General features: G+C 43.0%; 1 protein-coding gene across 7 annotated transcripts in view; it reads left to right on the top strand.

Annotated features, from left to right (window-relative positions):
- The window catches only part of LOC140648627 (KAT8 regulatory NSL complex subunit 1-like), a 40,498-nt gene that overhangs the window by 18,380 nt on the left and 1,081 nt on the right, over window positions 1-21,037 (top strand). For 5 of the 7 annotated variants that reach the window (XM_072854936.1, XM_072854939.1, XM_072854937.1 and 2 more), the window contains 10 exons: window positions 1,074-1,256; window positions 3,122-3,252; window positions 9,818-10,004; window positions 11,645-11,810; window positions 12,981-13,145; window positions 16,612-16,784; window positions 18,615-18,736; window positions 18,979-19,033; window positions 19,584-19,696; window positions 20,747-20,975. In XM_072854936.1, the coding sequence (XP_072711037.1) occupies window positions 1,074-1,256; window positions 3,122-3,252; window positions 9,818-10,004; window positions 11,645-11,810; window positions 12,981-13,145; window positions 16,612-16,784; window positions 18,615-18,736; window positions 18,979-19,033; window positions 19,584-19,696; window positions 20,747-20,975 (1,524 nt within the window). The remainder of the gene's footprint in view (window positions 1-1,073; window positions 1,257-3,121; window positions 3,253-9,817; window positions 10,005-11,644; window positions 11,811-12,980; window positions 13,146-16,611; window positions 16,785-18,614; window positions 18,737-18,978; window positions 19,034-19,583; window positions 19,697-20,746; window positions 20,976-21,037) is intronic. The other 2 variants (XM_072854935.1, XM_072854934.1) reach the window with 2 other exon arrangements.

The following is a 21,037-nucleotide window of genomic DNA, read 5'->3' as shown; positions in this document are numbered from 1 at the left end:
CTAACTTTTCAGGTGCTTTGAATCTTTTCTAAGTCACTGGAATTTGTCTTAGCTGTATTTCAGTATTTCTTTAACCAAATTAGCTTATGATTAACTGTAAAGCAGTTACTGTTCTCAAGCAATTACGATGTTTATACAGACATGAATGCAAATGCATGAAATAAGTTAATTGTTCTGCATAATATTTTTTCCATTCACAAGCATGTGTATAATTATACCACAGGTGCTATAAAGTGTAGACTACACTGTGAATAACATTAAATTTTCCCATAAGGAATGCTAAATTTCCAGCTACTTTCTACCAATCTCTTTTACTAAAGAGTTTTTGCTGGTGTGAGAAACTATTAAGCTGCTGTTGAGCACAGAGAAGATTGTCAAGAGAAATAGGTTGGTGCGTAGAGCATTGTGTGTATGCCGCAAGGTAAGGGTGTAAGTATACTTGCCGCAACGTAAGTATACGCTGGTAAGGATGAAAAGGATATGTGTGACCGGAGCAGTAGAAACTGAGCTGCAGAGTGGCCAGCTCTCCTCACCCATTATAAAAATGGAAATGGAATAGTGTGACGGGAGGATGGTAGTCTTAATCATGGCAGTCATCAGCTTTTGAGCAGTACTTATTAATTACTGCCATGTTATTCTTCATAGTCTACATTCTGTGAACAGTCTAGTCTAAAATAGCAGTCACCGATGTCTGCTGGTCCTTGACCAACGATACCGAGCAAGTAATGTCCTGCAGGCACTGTCATGCCTTGATTTCCTTTTTGCTGATCTCGGTTATACCTCCCTGTAGCTGTGAGCAGAGCTGGAGAACCTTGAAACCAGCATATTAATTATAAGCCATGGTTGCGGACAGCTCTTCTAGGAAAAACAAACAGCATTGATGTTGGCCTAGTAACGTTTCCTCCTTAAACTGCTTCCCCTAGGTTAGAGAGAACACTTACATTTTTAATTGATGAAGTTGCCATAGAACTGTAACTCCTAAGTTGTTTCTTTCCCTTTTAGAGTATACTTAAGAAATATTTGTTGTGCTGTGGCTTCTGTGAGTGGAATTCAGTGTCACTTTTTATCCCCAGGGCCCAGTAGTCCTTGGAGGTGACTGGCAGCCTGGAGACCTAATGAAGAAGCAGGGCCGATTGGGTTCTGTGTCACTGGTGACCTCCCAAAAGAATAAGTGGCTCTCGCCTTCATCTTCTATCCCAAGGTGCACTGTAGGAGATGCTGTTCCTTCCCGTTTCCTGTATAATATGCAGAAGCAGGTCAGTAATCAAGAAGCATGTAATTTTGCAGTGATAGAAGTGAAGAAAGAAACTTTCATTAAACCAAGTCTTAAATCAACAGCAGTTTATAAATCACATCAAAGAATTTGGTCTTACTATACTATTTTAATGTTTCTTTATAACTCATTTTTGCTGTTTTTTCTAATATATTAATGCATCAGCTGATATCAGTTTACTAGTACTTTGTATTTGACGCGTGACAACTGAACTTGCTTCACCTTATGCTTTTAAAAAAACTCTTGTACTTTTGTGTATTCTTAGAGTCCTCCAAAATTAAACAAAACCAAACCCAAACTGTGAAACAAAAAAACCCACCACAGAAATCTACTGTGAATCTTAATTTCCTGTGCAAGGTCTGTGGAAAGTGATTGAGTTTGCAGTCATGAAAAAACTGAAAACTAGTGTTTAGGAAACCTTTAATTTCTGATCTTAAGGTGTTGCTAGAGTCTTGGTGTTGATGGCACTTCTGACCCACGTCGTTTGCGTACGATGGTTTTAAAGACCCTTGTAAAGGATTGATGTATCTAAGTAGTGTTCGGAACCTGGTATTTCTGGGTGGTGGTGGGCAGCTTCTGGTATACAGGTCACCAGACCAAGTGACTTACCAGGGGCTTGTAGCCTTAACTTCTGTGACACTATGAAGGGTCAACTGTCACAAGCTGCAGCTGTAGAGCAGGGAAAATACTCAGGTTTCAGAGGACACAGAAAAAAAAATTAAGACTCCTCCTTTTCTTGGAAGCCAGCTTTAACTTTTTCAGCTGCAAATTCTGAGGGATGATACCCCGGTATGTGGAAGGGTAAGCCGTGGAATCTGAACGTTGAGAATAAGTAACTGAACTCTTGTGGGAACAGGGGTGAGAGGTTGTGCTTGATAAATTCAAGATGAATGTGGGATGATTCATTGTTTTTTTCATTGTACAATAGAAATACCTACTAAAAGGAAGTATAGTCAATAATTACATTCAGATTTGAAACGTTCTATGGCAAAATTAAATTGTTCAAAAAGGGAATAAACAAGTTAATGGAAGCTCTACCAATTGAACTCTGTGGTCCAGATACAGTCTGTGACTCAATAAATCCTTGTATTAATTATTTGACAAGAAGGTGCTTCCTTCAAGGGACGAAGCTGTGACACTGAAGTGCAGTATGAGGAAAACTGTACTTCTGTTGCTCTTTTATCTTTGTGGGGGTTTGTTTAACTAACGCTAACATATATATACGCGTGCAGTGAACTGCAGGTATTGGGGTTTAATGGTGTGGAAATCAGAAGTATTTTGGTTTTGACACTTCAGAATCATGTCCAATGAGTGTGTGTGAACCATTTGAACCATCAAATGTTCTTAACTAATACTAGTATTTCATTAAAACTGCAGAAAGTTTCTATGGAATTCATATAGCATTTAGTACAGATTTTAGTAGAGTATAAGCTTAAGAGTATAATACTTATAGAATATAAGTATTTTAGTAGAGTATTTTCTCTAGTGGAAAAGGCAGAACAGCTCAAAAATGAGGCTGTCTTGCTCTGAAAATAGTCTCCAGCTTATAAAACAGAGAACTAAAAGCTCTACTGTTATACTTATTCTGTGATGGTTAAGAATACATTTAAAATATGAGCTTTGATTGATTTGGAGATTGTTGCTTGAAATGCAATTGATTAAATCGCATGTGATTGTTTACACTGGGCCTATTTAAGCTCAATATTTATATTTATAATTGCAGAATGCTCCTTAGATTACTCTGCTTTTTTGGTTTTCTGGGCTTTTCGCCTCTCTGCCCTCATCCGTCTTCAGATTTGTTATGACATTAAGCTTTACTGAGTTGGAGATTTCCTTTTTCTCTTGCAGAGCTCTCATCTTACACAGTCTTTGGGAAACCCTATGTGTCAAAGCCCTTCCTGCACCCCCCTCAGTGGGTCTCCAGCACCCCTCAGAGCCTGCGCCACGTCACCCTGCCAAGTCAACGGACTGTTTAACTGGTTAGTTCTCCTCCTCTTATAGGTTGATCAAAGTAATTTCACATTTAAGGCATTGGTGATAGTGGCTAAGAAAGAGATCTTTAGCTACAAGACTTCTGTATGTACGGTTCAGTTGTAAAAATTTGAAATAGGTATGCATGTCTGTTGGGAGGATTCTAGAGGGGAATTTCTTGTATGAAGTAATATAAAATTACCAGTTGTGATCTATTGAGTAAAAGAACAACAACCGAAACTGCCAAATATATAGATGATGTTGCCTGTCTTGTAGGCAGCCTGTTGGAAGATATTACCTCCTTTTTATAAATGGATGACCAAAGTACCTTGCCTGTCTAGGTTAAGGTTGGATGCTGTACAGCATCCTAGTGACCTGATTTTTATTTTTCTAACGAGTGGATTTCTGAGCTTTTTAAGTCTCTTTCCTTGCACTGAATGTAGAACATATTTTTTGTGCTTATTAATTTTCAATATATGGAGAAGTAAATCTTACCTGCCTTGTTGGTGATGAAGAGACACCTAGAGTTTAGCCTTTTAGTTCTTCCTATTTTTATGGAGCCTTGAGTCTGTAAGAAAAATATTACTGATCAATTGTTTGGGGGGGGGGGGGGGAAGCAGTAATTTTTAAACAGATTGGGAACTTTCCTTCTGTTGTTCAGTGTTTAACTAGCATTTGGGGACGTATGCCCTGTGCAAGCAGTCGGTGGGCTTCAAGAGACTCGGTAGCAAGAGGCAAACTTTAGTCTGTAGAATTGCTGAATAAGCTTTTCATGCCGTGGAGTACTGGATATATCAGTTAAGAGAAGCTCCCTAGAAAATACACCCATGAAATGCACTGACTGTCCCAATTATTTACCATGCTGTTCTTCCAACTGATCCATTTTCATGTATAGCTTTGTGGTATCTCCTTGGGTTTTAGACTGTTCTCCGAGAAGTTTTTCATCTTACTTCCTTCCCTTCTATTTCACTTCTCTAAAGATTTCTCCATCTATTGCCACCTTATTCTTGGGAGGGGGGAGAGGGAAGAACTTAGTGCTGCTTCAAAAAAAGCCCAAAACCTCACTTCTTCACACGGTGTCCGATCCTGTGTAAATTGGATAAAGCAGTGATAGGGAGGGAGGGATGTAAACCCAATACAGACAACAACACAGTGAAACTTGCACTGAAGTCTTACGGAGAAGACATTCCTTTCCCCCACCAGATTGCATGCTGCTTTCTCACTTCTTGCTCATAAGCTGATGGCTGTGACTCAGTTGCCTTTCAGGCCTTCATCCCTTACAAAGGGGCTCAAATGAAGTTTCCCCTTCCCCTGTCACCTTTGTTTACATCTAGAGAAAAGGTTTTCAGTCTCCAGTCCTGGATGCCTGTCGACTTCAGGGGATCTGCAAAAGACAAGTGAGCAAGTTTAGTTTAAGGAGGCATAAATGCCCAAGTTGAGAGGCTGGCACTTCAAATTAAATTGAGTAAAATTTGGTGCACTTTTATTTCTTGTGGGGTTTTCCTTATGTTTTCTGTAAGGTCGTCATCATCATTCCTTTTTCTGTGAAGCTACTGAAAAAGCAGGATACAGTCTGCATTTTTCTGTGTGGTAGAAAGATTCATTGAAAGCTGCTAAATACACTGGGACTACCTAAGCCAAGTGTGGTTTGAGCTGAAGGTGCTGGGAGAGACTCTTTAGAGCACTAGGGTATGTATCGTACATACTTGCCCGATTCTTACACTCCCTTCCTAGACGTCCCGGTCAGGGCTGCTGCATTTTTTTGTGCAGAGCTACCTCCTTGCTGTTCCTCTGTTAAGGTGGGCAGATTCTCCTGGGCCACATCCTGCCATTGTCGTCGTGGTGGGTGAAGAACAAACAGTTCAAGCACAGATGAAGTCAGTCCTGTGCAAAGCAAAGCCTCAGTTTTCCTGTGTCTTACTAGCACAGCGGGGAGCTGGTTTCACCCTCCTGGGGTTTAGAAGCACCTTGGCACTTGGTGGCCTGGCCTTACCTGCTTGTGACAGGACGTGCCTGGCAATGTGAAGCATCTGCTTCCCGGTTGCTGTGCCCTTCTTCCTCAGCGGCAGGCTGCTGATGCTGGGTGGAACCCCTTCCAAGAGCTCCTGATGACCATGAGGCCTTCTCTGCACCCCTTTCTCCTTGCCTGGTTTTAGCCCAGCTGCTCCACAGGATACTAAGCAAGACGGACCTTTGGTCTGATCCAGCATGATCATTCTTGCAGATTGTCAGCACCTTCTTCTGAGGTGCCTGATGCTCTTATAATCAGTTGGTTGAGCTTTAGTGTTGGGAAGTTGAAGTTGGACTGATCACAACATGCAGAGGCTTCGGACTGATGTGTTGCCTAATGAAATAAAACAGCTTGTGTTCTTGTTAGGGAAGAGTTTGTTTTCTTTCATAGATGGCTCAGTAAAGGTTGTTCTTGCTGTATTCATTCAGTAAAGCTGGCTTGCATTTTAAGAGTGGTAGTTTCCGCCTAGGATTGATTGGACTGCAGTAGAATGAGGGAACAGAAAGTATAGATTATTGAAAGCAGACACTGAGTTCTGTATTCCTGCTACAGTGAGTGATAGGTTAACAAATTCTTAGCAGATTAGTCCTGAGCTTCAAGCAGTAACGTTGCTAATCTTCTGAAGGCAGATACTTCAGTAGTTATGCTTTTATTCTGTGCTAATTCTGCAGATAATAAACCTCATTTTCTCTTGACTTATATTGTAGAAATCCAGAGGACTCTGGAAGTATTAGACCAAATTGTAAAAGTCTAAATCTGTTTAAATGGCTATTTTAATCCACAGTTACTTGCAGTGTGGTGTATTGGGTCTCTGTTTCATACTTGAAGAGTTAGAAGTGTATAGTGATCTTAAACCCAGCTGAAATACTACTTTCTGCTTCTGTATTCCATGAAATTTTATGCTTGTTCCCCTTGCAATTAATCTTAATGGCAAGTAAGGCATTGTCTATTTTATTATACGAGTTAGCAATTTTGATAAAACAAACTGAATTGGTAGTGCATGTTTCTGCATGTGAAAAACCAAAAGGCTGAAGAGTTGGGATGCCAGGGATACCAGGCAGTCGCTATTTTTTATGTAATGCAGCTCTGTCCAGGCCTCCAGTGCCTGACTCTGATTAACAAACAGCTAATTCCGTGAAAGCTCTGAAGAGGAAAAAGGAGAGGAAGCTTGACCTTGCCCCCCGGGAGGAGCACCTCCATATTCCTGTATCAGGAATGCACATCTGCTCGTAGGGCAGGCTGCTATTAATAGTTTTATTAGAAAGAATGTGAATCTCTAAATTGACCTGCTGGAGCTGGTGAAGTTCTGATTTTGTAGAGAGCGATGGTCGATTGCTGTGCTGCAAACAGGTTGAACAACCTGTGGCTTCGCTTGCTCTGCTTGAAAGAATCACCACTGTGGTGTGAAACCAGGGGCCAGAGACGAGCAGGATAATTGCCAGGACCAGGGGGAGGATCAATGGCGAATGTTAGTGTTGTGAATGCACTGCTGAGTTGCAGTGATCACTTTTTGGGTCTGGCTTAGGCTGATGGGGAGGGGAAGAGGTGGCACTGATCCACATACGTGTTTCCCTTCTGTTTTACCATAGTACTTGGACCCGTCATCTTCTGCTACGTAACATGTGGGCCTCGCTCTTTTGGTCGGGTTTGGTGGTGTTAATTCAAACTTGTTACTGTGCATCACTGTAGCCTGTTCTTGCAAATACAGTGTTACACGGTGTTCTCATTAATATCTTAAGCACCGTCTCTTCAAGTTACAGAACTGGCAACTCTTCAACTCTTTAACTTGAAGAGACTTAAGATATTAACAAAATGTTCTGTTTTCTTCTGGTGCCTAAATGCTTTTGAGACTCTTCTCAGTGTGGTTTACTCTCCTGTAGAACTGGCTGGGTGCTTGCGTTGGGAGGCAGTTCCCTAATAGGCAGACTCCGGAAAAATCATTGAGAACTTTGGCCGTATCCACCTCACATCCTAAGATAAGCATGAAACTATAAGTACCCAAACTGGAATTTGTGTTGGATACTAGGAGTTCATTTGGACCTTGTTGGGGAAGAGACCGAAGGGTTTTGAGTGTATACTCAGAATCAGGATTTCCATTTTGGAACTCGTAAAAATAAGTTCCTGTGGAGAGTCCCTGTGCAGTGTAGTATGATCTGTCTTTGATCACTCCTAAATGAGTAGATATATGCAACGTGATCCCAAAATTTAAATATTTTGTCTCTCCAGATTTTTTTTTTTAGTTAAATTATCCTCTGCTTATGTTGGAAACACTGCCTGAAGTAACTTGCTTGTTTTGTTTCTGTTGGTCTCGTAATGGCTTTTGAAGCTTCTCCTCTTTTGGAAGGAAAACTGTATCTTGTGTAGATTTGAAAACATGGATTTTCACAAGCTGGGCCATATATTTTTAAAGCTTCTTAATATAGAGCTTTATTCAGCAGTCAGAAGAGAAGAGCCCTAGAATTCCTCTGTATTTAACTTTGATATGTTGAACCTCCTGTTTAACACACAAAGTAATAGAAATTTCTCAAACTTTCCTATTCACAGAGCTCTTGGAGGCTTTGACGAAAGTTCTGGGACACCTTAAATGCAAGTTTAAAAGTGCTCTCTAGAGTTAAGCTTTCAAAATGCTGCTGAGACACTTGCACCCCCCTGAGATACTTACACCCCTGAGTCGTCTGTGTGATAAACTGAAAATATATCTTAGATTTTCCTAGTCTGGTTATCCCTAGCTTTTATAGGATCATTGGGTATACTCCAAACTAAAACTTCACAGTGGGGATCTAAGGCTATTTTGTGAGAATAAGTAGATGTATTGAGAAATTGCAAATTAAGTTACCCATGTCTGTAACTTTTTCCATGCTATTCTGGTGTGGAATGCTCTACAATCAAAAGCTTAGCATTAGAAGTTAGTTTTCTTTGTGTGACAAATAACAATAGGGCAGATGCAAACACATGAGTGAGCACAGGTTTTGGATGGAGGTGAACCCGGTAACTGTGGTTCTGGCCATGAATCTTCTCCTTTCCTTGTCGTTCCACTTACCTGGCGTGACGGTGGCGATGAGCTGTAGAGTGGTGGCCTGGTTTCAGAGGCCGAGAGAAATCCTTCTGGCTGTTAAAACATCATCTTAAAAGGTCGCCTTTTAGGTGAGATGGCCTGCTTGCATCACGCAGGCAGTAAGTTCTTTCGGGTTCGGGCAGTGACACCTCATTACAGCAACTCCTCGTCCCGCTACCCAAGATTTCTTATTGTGGAAGTGACTGTGGCTTGGAATTGTCTGGGTCCAAAATACATACACCAGTTTTGCTGCAAACCTGTGTTTTCTGTGTAGGGCAACGGGAGGCATGAGGCCATTGGGAAAGAATACTCGTGAAGATCTGCTGTAGGCTCCAGAGGTTCATCACACCCTGCTATATAGAGCTCGTTTGGTTTTACTTATGGAACGTCGCTGGATTACTTTCTTGCTTGCATTTTGCCTCTTACTGTTGTCCATAAAATTTTATTATCTTCCTGGTTTGTGCAGTTAAGAGGTGACTGGGGAAATTTGGGTGTCTCTAAGCACATCTTTTCCTGCAGATGTGTTTCCTCATGTATATATGTTTATAGCTGAATAGGATTTGGCTTATAATTATGAACTGAAAACAAGTGGACAACAGTGTAGAATGATCTAACGTGGATGTAAATCGGCACCTCTTCACTTCACGAAGAACAGCAGGGACAGGGAGGCTTGGGTTTTTTCTAGTTCTAAAGACTTGTCACCAACCGGTACCTTGGCTCAATGTCTGGTGACATCATTTTCTGCCAGGCAGTCCCACAGTGCAGCATGGAGTTGGAATATCCAGCTAGAACCTTTTTGGTTCACGTGACAAAAATACAGATTTTAAACTTCTAATTTTACTAGAATGTTTGCTACGCAAACCAAGGAAAAAATTACCACGCTTGATTGGGACCAGCAAAAGTAACAGATAAATTAAGTTTTTAAAGGATAAAATGAACGTGTGACCAATTACAAAAAAGATCTTTTACGAAGGCACTGTTTTACAGATGGTTCCAGAAGAAGAATATACTGCAAGGCAATAAACTGTATCTGCTTACTGAAATATGACCTTAGATTTAACCATAACTCCACGGTGAAGAGAGAGAAATGGAAAGAATGTTTGCCAATGTTTTTAGGTTTAATGGCTATCTTTTTTATGGGAAGTAAATGACTTTATTATCAGATGATAAATTGAGCTGCTGACTGAAGTTCTTTGCTGGAGAAAGAACGCATGTTATTCGTGGCTGCGTTTGGCTTTAAGACTTTCTGTCTTTAACTGATGAAATTACAGCTGTTAAGACCCTTCAGTGTCCATTTCTGTGTTGAGAACGAAATATTCAGAAATCTACATATCCCTTGAGAGAGAATGTAGCAAAGACTATAAAAATGTGATGAGAACAAACCTGGTAAGCACTAGCTGCTGACATAAATACTAAGGAGTCTTTGGGCGTCGCAGCCACAATCATAAATACAGAATTACAACTTGCTGCTCTTGCTCTGCATGAGTTGCTTTGCATTTGGTTACAGCTTGCATCCTGGCTCCTCCAGCAGCAGTTCTCTGATCAGTGTGAATGCTGAAGAGAGATTTGGCAAGGAGAACCCACTTGTTGCTGCGTCAGACAATACCTGCATCGCTGCTAGAATCCGCCCGGTTTGCACATACAAGAAGCGCAAGCTTGTCCGAGCTACCTCTGTGTCTCACTTCAGCAGGAAGGTAAGTGAAAGTTTTGTCACGTGGTTACTAAACTATGCTGTGTTTTTATTTAGAGTGTGTGGGTTTATTTATTTTTAGCAAAAACTATCATAATGTTGGACTCTGGTTTTAGTACAGCTTTTTCTGAGCGCTTTTCTAAAATTGATGTAGAATTTTAGCAGAAATTCCCAGATATGTCAGAAAAGTCACGAGTTCTCTATTTAACTGCGGTTTAGAAACTGATTCTAAATTTCTGTTCCTAAAAATCAGGCAGCTGATTTTTCTGAGTAACACTGACCAGAGTGTACCTGACTCTAGCGTGGGCGACAACCTTCTGCCAGCTGCCTTTTGGAGTTGATTACCTTGGAATTGTCCACGGAAAAATAAACCACCGCCGCCCCCCAAAAAAACAACCCCAAACCACAACACAAAACCCCACACCTACCCAAAAATAAAACCCCAGAAATACGTAACCTTAGTTAAGGAAATACGTAACCTTAGTTAAGACTTGGCAAGCTGATGTGCGATTGAGTGTAACGGGGTTATGGTTATTTGAAGGCTGAGCTACCAAGTCTGATGAAATAAGCATTCCTTGGACACCTAGCTCTGAGTTACCTGATGATTAAAAGATGTTTAATATATTCTGACAAACAAAGAACACGTGTGGTAGTGGTAACATCCGTCAGTTGACAAGTGGTGGTTTGTTACACTGCTCATATCTTGTTTGCTTGTTTGGAGCCTTTTCCTCAAATATTGATTTACAAGTAACAGATATTTAACAAGCTGCAGATTTAAGACAGAAAGATTAAAAGTTGCGTTACTTTTCCCGGTCTGATCTTTTGTTTTGCCGGAGCACAAAGCCAGTATGATTTAAGTCAGTCTGCTTAGGCTATAGGTAAAAGCATTATTAATGCTCCCTCTTCTGGTTTGACTGATACTACGGAACTGGATACATTGATGGGGAAGGGGCATCAGGTGTGTCTCAGCGACAGTGAGGGGGAAAACGCTTGAACAAAGACATCAGGGCTGTCAGGGTTGCAGCTTACGCTTCCAACAGGCAAGCGAGGAAGAGTGGAAAATGAGACAATATTGGTCAGAACGATGGATGCTGCTGGTGGTGGACTGCTCGCCTAACAGTTTTTGATCAAGATTTTTGGGCGCATCAGAGCTGCGAAAAGCCTTTAAGGAAGATGAGGAAGACCAGGATGGGAAAAGGCACAGAGGTGTTTGAATTTTTAAAAGGAAACTGATTAAGTATTATGGCTTCAGTGGAGTCACAGAGGAGCAGCTCTGTTGGCTTGGAAATAGTAGTAAAGAATCACACAAAATGCATCCCTTAATACACTGAATTATTTTGAGAAGGTAGTTCGTCCGTGGTCAGAAGGAGAAACAGCCTGTGGTAGTACTCTTGCCCACTCTTTTAACATTGGTCCTGGCTCTTGACTTTATTTCTTCATCCTGCAAATCTGCTGCTTGCTTATGGTTTTGAGGTTTGGTTCCCCCCCCCAGTTTTTAAAAACTTGCCTGGCTTTGCTTTTTGTTGAACAGAAACTAGTGTACCGGTAGAAAGCAGACTGGAGATACTGGACGTGAACTTCAATTTTACTTAAATCTGAAACATGTTTCCCTCTTTAAATGTTGGATCTCCTTTCTTCTGCTAGCCGCTGAAACCTCTCACCATGAAGTGCAGCTGTGAATGGCCCCACTCTTGCATCTTGTGTAGCTGCAAAGCCTCTGTCCAGACAATAGACCCTGCTACCATGTCCCTAGAAGAGCGCATAGCCCTCCTGGACTCTGGCTTCCACCCCATACTCTCTTTATCTCATGGTGAGTAGCTCACAGGTTATGAAGTGAAGGAGGATCCCTTACTGTGCCACTGCCCTCTGTGCTCTTCCTCCTTGCATCAAAGGAGGTTACAAATATGCTAACAGAGTTGTAAGCTTATTTTTAGAGGATAACGAAAAATGTCCGGTGATGTTCTGTGTGCTAACCAGACACAAGTCTTCAGTCCCAGGACGCAGTCCGTGGAGATTTCTGAGCCTAGGAAACCATGTTGTGCCTTGGTCTGCATCTGAGGCAGTTGCCATCTCTCGTTTAATGTAAGCTTAGATCACTTCTTTAGGATCAGCTCTCTGTCATCTGCAAGGAATGTTCTAATTCTGGAGGCTTGCAGAACTACTGTTGTAAGTTCCTGTTACACCCCTGCCCTGGAGGGCTGCTGGAAAGACTCAAAATCCAACACTGATTTTGACAGGCTGTGTGGCAGTTGTTTTGTAGACCTCTAGCACTGATTTTGAGTGTGAAATCACTGTTTGAGTCTAAGCACTCGTAATTTAACCACCTGCGGCCTTCTAGATGCGCTCTGTGGTTGCTCTATGAACTATGCTCTGTCAAACCTTAACATTTAGTTTCTGTTTAAATAACTGAAGGATGATAGTGGCTGCAGCACTGCTAGCACCTTTAACCATGGCAGAGCAAGAATGTGCACTAAGGAGTTATTGAGTAGGTTAAGGGACAGTGAGGAAAATACTTTTTCTACTGTGCAACTATGAGAGCATCTCTCCAAAACTATTTTTATCATTAAAAAAAACCAAACAAACCACATATAAGCTCACCTCTGCTCATTAAATAATGATACAAACAAGTGCCAAGTAATATATAGCTGGCTACGATTCAGGTTAGCGTAGCGTTAGGCTGAGGAAGCTCAATGGCAAGGTCTCGGGTTCTGGCTCAGCTAGCAGAGGGCCGGTGCAGAGGCTGCTGTTCTGGGGACATTCTCATCCTGTTCACTGTGTCACAGCATGCGTGGCGCCAGAGAGCCTGCTTGCCTAACTGCTAGGCCAGAGAGCCTAACTCAGCCACGCTTGCTTGAGTTAGCTGTGTCACTTCATACTCACGCTGACAGACGTGAATTGCTGAGGATGTGTATGCAGCGCTGTGTATGTGAAAAGAGGAACATTTGCGCTTACCAAAATAGGTTGTGTTTTCTGCTTTCAGGCAACCCTCTCCACTTGCACTTTGAAACCTTATTAAGAGAGGACGGATTGGATAGACTACTGAGCCATGAACTCAAGACTCTGAAGATGTCCCATTTTGGAAAGAAACAAGATCCAACTAACAGCGTGTTCCCAAAGCTACGCTCTTCGCTCCTGCTTGCCTCCCGTAAGTTAAGCAAAATGGAGTTTGAGATTAAGTTAAAAAATTAAATGTGGGCTTTTAACCCATACCTGAGGGCAACCAGTCAAGGTAGAGTGGAGGAAGTAGCTCGCTTTCTTCCAGTGGAAGATAATTTGAACTCTGTTCTATAGTAATGTCGAAGTGACCGAGTCCAGCGTCTTGCAAACTACAGAAGTTCTGACCCCTGTAGAGGGACGCAGAAGTACTTGCCTCAGCCAAGTTATTAAAAATACATAAATATTGCCATTCTCTGTATTTCTTTCAAGGGAACAAGCAATCAAAAAGAAGCTTTTATGTACCTTTATTTGAAATCAGAGTAGATCAGTATCTGCCTGGCAAAATTCTAGTGGTTTTTTTGTGCAGTGACAGCAATTGCTGTTCCAGTTCCATGCTGCTCTTACTGTTTTGGAAGGCCTAATTTTTTTCATCAGCCTATCAGAGTTGATGATTGTAAAATGGTCTGCAGCAGGTTAAAGTGAGTGACAGAAGACTCAAACCAGTTTCAAGACGGGAAGAGGGAAACCCAGCTAACCCATCCTAGTTTTTCAGTGAACTAGGTGTTCCGTTTGGCTTTCTTTTAAAAGGCATGTTGTTGGCCAAATCACTTTTTGAAAGTAACATAATGAGCAGGCTACAAGCTGGCTATATCCCTGACATTCTTATGGGACACAGTTGCTGCATCTGGAATACTTTTTATGTTCTGTGGTTGCCGATGGAAACTATCGTGAACAAACCAGACAGTATTTAAAACAAACAAACAAAACAAAACAAAAAACCCAACATAAACCAACACACACACACCAAAAAACCCAACCAAACCAACAACAAACAAAGAAGTGGAAAAAAGACCCAAACAAAACAACTTCCATGCTGAAAGCACATCGGCAGCCTCTGGTTGTGTGGTTTTGGCCCTAATGATCTGAGCTACAACTTGATTTAATGATGTTTAATCAGCCTGAGCTCTGAATGTAGCTCTGTTATGTAGCTCTGAATGGGGATGGATGTTGTTTTCTAGGCGAGGTGTTCTGGAGAGGTATCATCCTTCCAATAATCAGCTCAGGATGTAATGAGGGTAGCACAGGCAGGTAGTTAGCGTTGAATAAATGTGAGGAACCTGCTAGACGATGCTTGAATAACGCACCAGTATAGATTCTATCAACTGGTGAGCAGCTGTTTGACTTTTAACTGATTTATCTTTCTATACCTCCTTCCTTTTTTCAAATATTTAGCCACAAGACTACACAAAACCTATTATTATTTATGGGCAGCATGTATGGAGGGGGGTGTAGACACCTACTGTGAAGAGTATGTTTTAATGGATGATTTTCATATATTTTTAACTCTCTAAGAGCCTCACAGAGCTAGATCTTTAGGAAGGATTTGAATAGTGGAGTAATTTGGCACAATAGGTTTGGAAGATTGCTCCACTTGTGGTATTCAGCATGGAATCCACCCGAGAGTACTGAAGGAACTGGCAGAAGTGCTCACCAAGCCCCTTTCCATCATTTACCAGCAGTCCTGGCTAACTGGGGAGGTCCCAGCTGACTGGAGATTAGCAAATGTGACACCCACCTACAAGAAGGGCTGGAAGGAGGATCCGGGGAACTACAGGGCTGTCAGCCTGACCTCGGTACCGGGGAAGCTGATGGAGCAGATCATCCTGAGTGCCATCACACGGCATGTAGAGGATAACCAAGGGATCAAGCCCAGCCAGCATGGGTTCAGGAAAGGCAGGTCCCGCTTGACCAACCTGATCTCCTTCTGTGACAAGGTGACCCGCTCAACTGGATGAGGGGAAGGCTGTGGATGTTGTCTATCTAGACTTCAGTAAAGCCTTTGACACGGTTTCCCACAGCATTCCCCTGGAGAAACTGGCTGCTCATGGCTTGGACGGGTGTACTCTTCGCTGGGTGAAGAACTGGCTGGACGGCTGGGCCCAAAGAGCTGTGGTGAATGGAGTTTACTCCAGTTGGCGGCCGGTCACAAGTGGTGCTCCCCAGGGCTCTGTGCTGGGGCCAGTTCTGTTTAAAATCTTTATCAATGATCTGGATGAAGGGATCAAGTGTGCCCTCAGTAAGTTTGCAGATGACACCAAGCTGGGCGGGAGTGTTGATCTGCTGGAGGGTAGGAAGGCTCTGCAGAGGGACCTGGACAGGCTGGATCCATGGGCCAAGGCCAATCGTACAAGGTTCAACAAGGCTCAGTGCCGGGTCCTGCACTTCAGCCATAGCAACCCCATGCAACGCTACAGGCTTGGGGAAGAGTGGCTGGAGAGCTGCCCAGCAGAAAAGGACCTGGGGGTGTTGGTCAACAGCCACCTGAACATGAGCCAGCAGTGTGCCCAGGTGGCCAAGAAAGCCAATGGCATCCTGGCTTGTATCAGCAATAGCGTGGCCAGCAGGAGCAAGGCAGTGATCGTGTCCCTGTACTCAGCACTGGTGAGGCCGCACCTCGAATGCTGGGTTCAGTGTTGGGCCCCTCACCACAAGAGAGACATTGAGGGGCTGGAGCGTGTCCAGAGAAGGGCAACGGAGCTGGGGAAGGGTCTGGAGCACAAGGCTGATGGGGAGCGGCTGAGGGACCTGGGGTTGTTCAGCCTGGAGAAAAGGAGGCTGAGGGGAGACCTCATCGCTCTCTGCAACTGCCTGAAAGGAGGGTGTAGAGAGGTGAGGTCGGTCTCTTCTCCCAAGTAACAAGTGATAGGACGAGAGGAAATGGCCTCAAGTTGTGCCAGGGGAGGTTTAGACTGGATATTAGGAAATGTTACTTCACTGAAAGGGTTCTCCAGCATTGGAACAGGCTGCCCAGGGCAGTGGTGGAGTCCCCATCCCTGGAGGTATTTAAAAGCCGTTGGGATGAGGTGCTTAGGGCCATGGTGCAGTGGTGGGCTTGGTAGTGTTAGGTTTACGGTTGGACTCGATGATCTTAAAGATCTTTTCCAACCTATACGATTCTGTGATTCTAATTCTATGAATAAGCCAGTCACAAATGGGAGAAAGAATCAAAAGCTAACTGATGTAGAAAAAGCATATCAAGCTGAGGTTATGTAGGACTTCCAGGAGAAGAGTACATCTGTCTTAAAATCAGTGTGGTTTGTCATTGGATTGTTTGAAATAGGACCAGCCTGACCAGTCCTACAGTGAAGGAAGCTTTTTTAAGTGGCTGTATTTTGGATTGAGAAGTGCAGTTCTTGATGGCTGTAACACCTACTTCACCTTCCACTTTATTTTGGGAACGCTCACCAAAAGTAACCTTTTGGGGCTAGCACCTTCAGTGCTGCAGGGCACTGACACTTCACTTGAGGCTTCTGTTTTACAGTTGTTCTCTAATGCCGATGTTTGTTCCGCTCCGTTTTCCCAAGGGCAGCTTTGGTGACCTTATGCAACATCACTGACCAGTCCTGAGTCAGCCTGACTTCACCTCGGTTTTTCTGTTCACGTTTTATTAACAGGTTCGTTGTTTGAAGGGAGAAGGCAGCTTGGAGGAACATCCAGTCACAGCTTTCCTGTTTCCAGGCCTCAGGCACATAAATATAGTTCTTTGCACCACCCACCATCCTGGTCCCCAGAGACTTCTCCAGCCCCTTCTTCCAGCCAAATCCCTTTCATTGGCAGCTCAGCAATGGTGAGTTGAAACAAAACCTGTGGGAAATGCATCTGAAAAGGGGGAGTAGCCTTAGAGAGGAGCTGGAGGATACCTCTCTTACCGAGCATTGCCTCGGGGCTGTAAACTCACTGGGAATTCAGATGGGCCGTTACTGCTAATGGACTGCTGGGAAATGCAGTTTGGATGTTGGTGTTAAACACTAACAGCCACTTGCTTCATTTTTCCTCAGGCAGTGCTTGGCTGGCGAGGTGCCGGCAGCACCACTTCCCCAGCCAGATGGGTTGGCTTCAAATTTAGTACTGACAGTACTCTACTGATTCCTTTTCTGTTTGTAAGCAAATAGTTATATACACATAATGTTACAGTTTTACTTGGCTACAAGTTAATAGTAGAGACTTAATTGCTATGGACTTCCCCTTGTGAAGCAGGAACATCAGCCAAGAGATGATCTTAAACACTTTCTGTTTTTTCTAGAAGTAGGGGAGGATTAAAAAATACATCCCACAACAACCACTTCTCTGGGAAGGCATTGAGTAACTCCTGGTTCTCCAAGTATGTTGAGCAAAGGAGACCTTGAAGGACGGGGGCTCAGACTTGCTATCCTTACAGCTGTTCCCGTCCTCTTTTTGCTTATAGGTAATTGTTAGGTCTGACAGAAGCAGACCTTTCCCAGAGCTGAGGCGCTTGAGTAGCTTTTTTTAGGTTTGAGCTTTTTGTCCTTCAGGCCTGTCTCGTGGAGATTGACACAGTACTTGTGGATCTTCGCTGACTAAATGATTCTCTGACTCTTGTAGAAGGGGCAGCGAGCTCCTCCATGGAGCCTGCAGTCCCTCTTACACCCATTTCACTTGCATCAGCTACTCATTTTCTGGTTTTATGGCTCCCATGTTGTTAGTGCTTTCTTTGCAAGTGCTCTCCCTCTCTGATGCACAGAAGATTTAACAGTCCAGCTCTGAGTTGGCCGCTTCTTTTGTAAGCGTTTCTTCCAGGTACAGTCTCTGCTTCCTAATCAGATTTTCAAGGATGCTTCCAAGCAGTCCTATGCCTATTAAGGTTTTAAAATAATATTACACAGCTAACCTTGTGGCCACCGAGAACTTCAATTTGTGGTTGGCCTCTCTACCTAGAAACAAAAGGATGTTTGTCTGAGGAAGGAATAAAAGAACTGTAGCATCTTGGAGACTTTTTGCCTTATAAGTAAAGGGGACACTTCCATTCTGGGTTGCAGGTCTAATCTCCGGCTCTGCAGGGAACCACAGTACATGGACCTCTTTATAAACCGATCAAAATGCATCTCAGAACTATTTAGGGGTCTTTTCATCCCACCGTTCCTAGGACGCGGTTCCAGCGCCTTGCTCCCCAGTTTGAAAGTACTCTGACTTCCAGCCCAAATGCTGTGATATTCCCATTTGTTGTCTCGACAGCAGGATCCTCCGCCTCAGGAAGGCGGTGTTCTTCCATGGCTTTATTTGTTTTTACTTTCTCCTATTCAGCCCTTATTTTGCAAGGCGAAACAAGTACAGCTCCTTTAGTGTACTGAAATTACAGGTTTTTACTTCTTGAATCATCATCATAGCCTTTTTCTGTGCCTGTTTGGTTTTTTGCTACACAGATGACCTAAATATATACAAAATTATAAGTGGAATCCCGCCCACCAAGGTAGGCGAGTATTATCCCACTTCATATAGGAATGCCAATTCAGTCCAAAATATTACTGAATCCCAGTGACAGGGGAAAGAACACCACACTTGCTGTTATGGACAAGTTGCCTTCTATGGTATATTCAAATATGCTTTTGTGCCAACTTTAATTTTCTGTGTGGGGTTTTCTCTTCATTCTGTGTTTCAGCAGTCCTCAAAAAGAAGAAAAGCGGAATGTTCCTACAACATCGACAACATTGTGATCCCAGTGTCGATGGCAGCCACCACTCGAGTGGAGAAACCTCAGTACAAAGAGATTGTAGTACCAAGGTATCTACAGACCAGGCTTTATTGATCCTCTCTCCTGTGGGTGACAGGAGGAAATGGCTTTAGTTGGGCAGAATGAGAGCTGTTCCTCTTTATGAAATGACATAAGGAAATTATTCCTAATGGATAAAAAAAGAATGTATGTCATTACCAAAAAAAAAGTGATTAGTATTGTTTGGAGTTAAATGTTAGTACCAAACATGTTTCTCCTTGAAGTGACTTCTAGCTTGTGTTGCCCCTTGCAGCTGGAGGATAGTGGAGCTCAAGGAACTGGAGCCTTGCAGTCAGGCGGACTCTGAGGTAAGAAAAGTTTTGTCAATTTGTCTCAAATGTCTGTAGCCATCCTGAGAAATGTGCAAATGGCACGTTAGTAGCTCTAGAGTCAGTCTTTACCGGTTATTAAATTCTGCCAGCCCAGTAAGCAAAGTCGCTGTATGAAATGCTGTTCAGTTCTTCTGGGTTGCAGTTGGATCTGAAGCCAGTGAAAGGCCAGCAGAGATGAGGCTTGCAGTGGTATGTCAGCTGTTGGGAAAGTCAGCTGTGGGTCACCGCCGCTAGCTGCAGGCAGAACAAACCCTTTCATTGTGCATGATTTAATGCCCTGATAGCTATTTCTGTGGTGCATCCAGCAGCCTGCATCTGTCTCGTGACAATTCAGGCTGACGAACAAGTTCCCAGTTCAGTACGTAATGAAAAGTATGAAAATGAGGTAGTGATACCAAGTGTGTGTGCTGGTTCCCAGACAGTTTGAATGGGTTAGATATTGCTTACCTGGATTTTTAGAACAGAAGGCTTGGCCTGCAGGCAGGATTTCATGCTCTAAGTATTCAGACAAAACTTCTCTTCCTAGTTGGAGGATACTTCTGATGAGGTGTACTTGAGTCATCACTCCAAATATGAAGATCTTGAACGAGCCCGCTGGGATTCCTGGGCAGCAGCTCCTTCCCATAAGCGAGGAAGCAGGTACTGTTCTTGCTAGCAGACACAGAACAAGGTGGCTTTATTTGTTCTTCATTTTAAATCATACGGAGATCCTGATTCAAGAAGTTCCTTTTAAATGAAGAAATCCTTGGGTGCCTGTCATTTTGCTCATATAATATAAGTCTATTACATAATAGAAGCAAAACTGATTAAAATAGGGCCTAATCAGCAGAATAGTAACACAGCATGTCACAGTCCTGTTAAAAATTAGCTTCATACTAAGCTCAGGCTCTTGTGTTGAGAGCTTTGTGTTAACTGTTGTACTTCATACTTCTTCTGAGCATTTGTCCTCTGGCTTACTTAATAAATTTGACAGAACTTACTGCCAAGGAGATCGTTTTCGGTTAATTTGCTGTATCTCCCTTACCTTTGTACCTGTTGCCTGGACAAAGAACAATCAGTTCTGTGTCCAGAGGTACACGCATTCTGTTTGCATGGGTGAAAGTTGAATTCTTCTTTGCCTTTCCCTCAGTCGGGCAGCAGTAGGTTTGTCTCTGCTCTCATATTTTGAGAGTTTCATATTTTTGAGATCCCTGCCTCTCTACCAGAGCTGAAATTGTCTGATGTTTTCACAAGTTGTCGAGCAGTAGAGTGGGGAGAGGGACTGACTGGTCATATCATTAGTAATCCGTACGGCTGGAGAACGGCCAAAATAGCGTAGTCACACTGGGGAAGAACGTTGGAGTACCTCCAGGTAGCTTCAGCTATGGCAGTTTTGTCTTTAGTAGTTGGTGTGTTTTTCTGTTGTGTCTTAGTTCTTTGCACAAGGTTTTACTCTCTCTTGATGCTTAATTGTTCCCTTCATGTGCAGGATGAGTGAAATGGACAGTGATTGCCCCAGAAGCCACGAGGTGCTCTTTGAAGAGATGATAGGAGAGAAAGGGCTAATTAAAGCACTAATTGGGCAATATAATCTCATCTTATTGTACAGAGGGGATAAAGCTTACATTTTTCACTGTACAGTGATCTTATTTTTATTGGGGTTTCTTGTTATACATAACTGACTGTGCTCCAAATACTACTTTGCTTTAGGTCCTCCAACAAAGCAGACGGCCGATGGGCTGGGCAGCCTCTGCCAGCATCTCCACTCACTGGATTTAATTGCCTTAACGATCTGTACGTGCACCCTTCTACTGGCTTGCACAGCTCGGAGACTTGCAAGGATTTGCAATCCCTCTCTGTCCGCAGTAGGACCAGAAAGGTGCTGTCTTGCAGTGAAGACACCAGATCTTCCTTGGAAATGCTCGACGATGCAATACAGGTGAGGTTACACTGTAACAAATGTCAGCTGGCTTCAGCTTGCATGTTCTTTTCTAAAATAAT

Source organism: Ciconia boyciana, chromosome 2 (genome assembly GCF_034638445.1).
Source record: "Ciconia boyciana chromosome 2, ASM3463844v1, whole genome shotgun sequence".
In the NCBI taxonomy this organism is placed as follows: domain Eukaryota; kingdom Metazoa; phylum Chordata; class Aves; order Ciconiiformes; family Ciconiidae; genus Ciconia; species Ciconia boyciana.
This window is presented reverse-complemented; position numbering and strand designations above follow the sequence as displayed.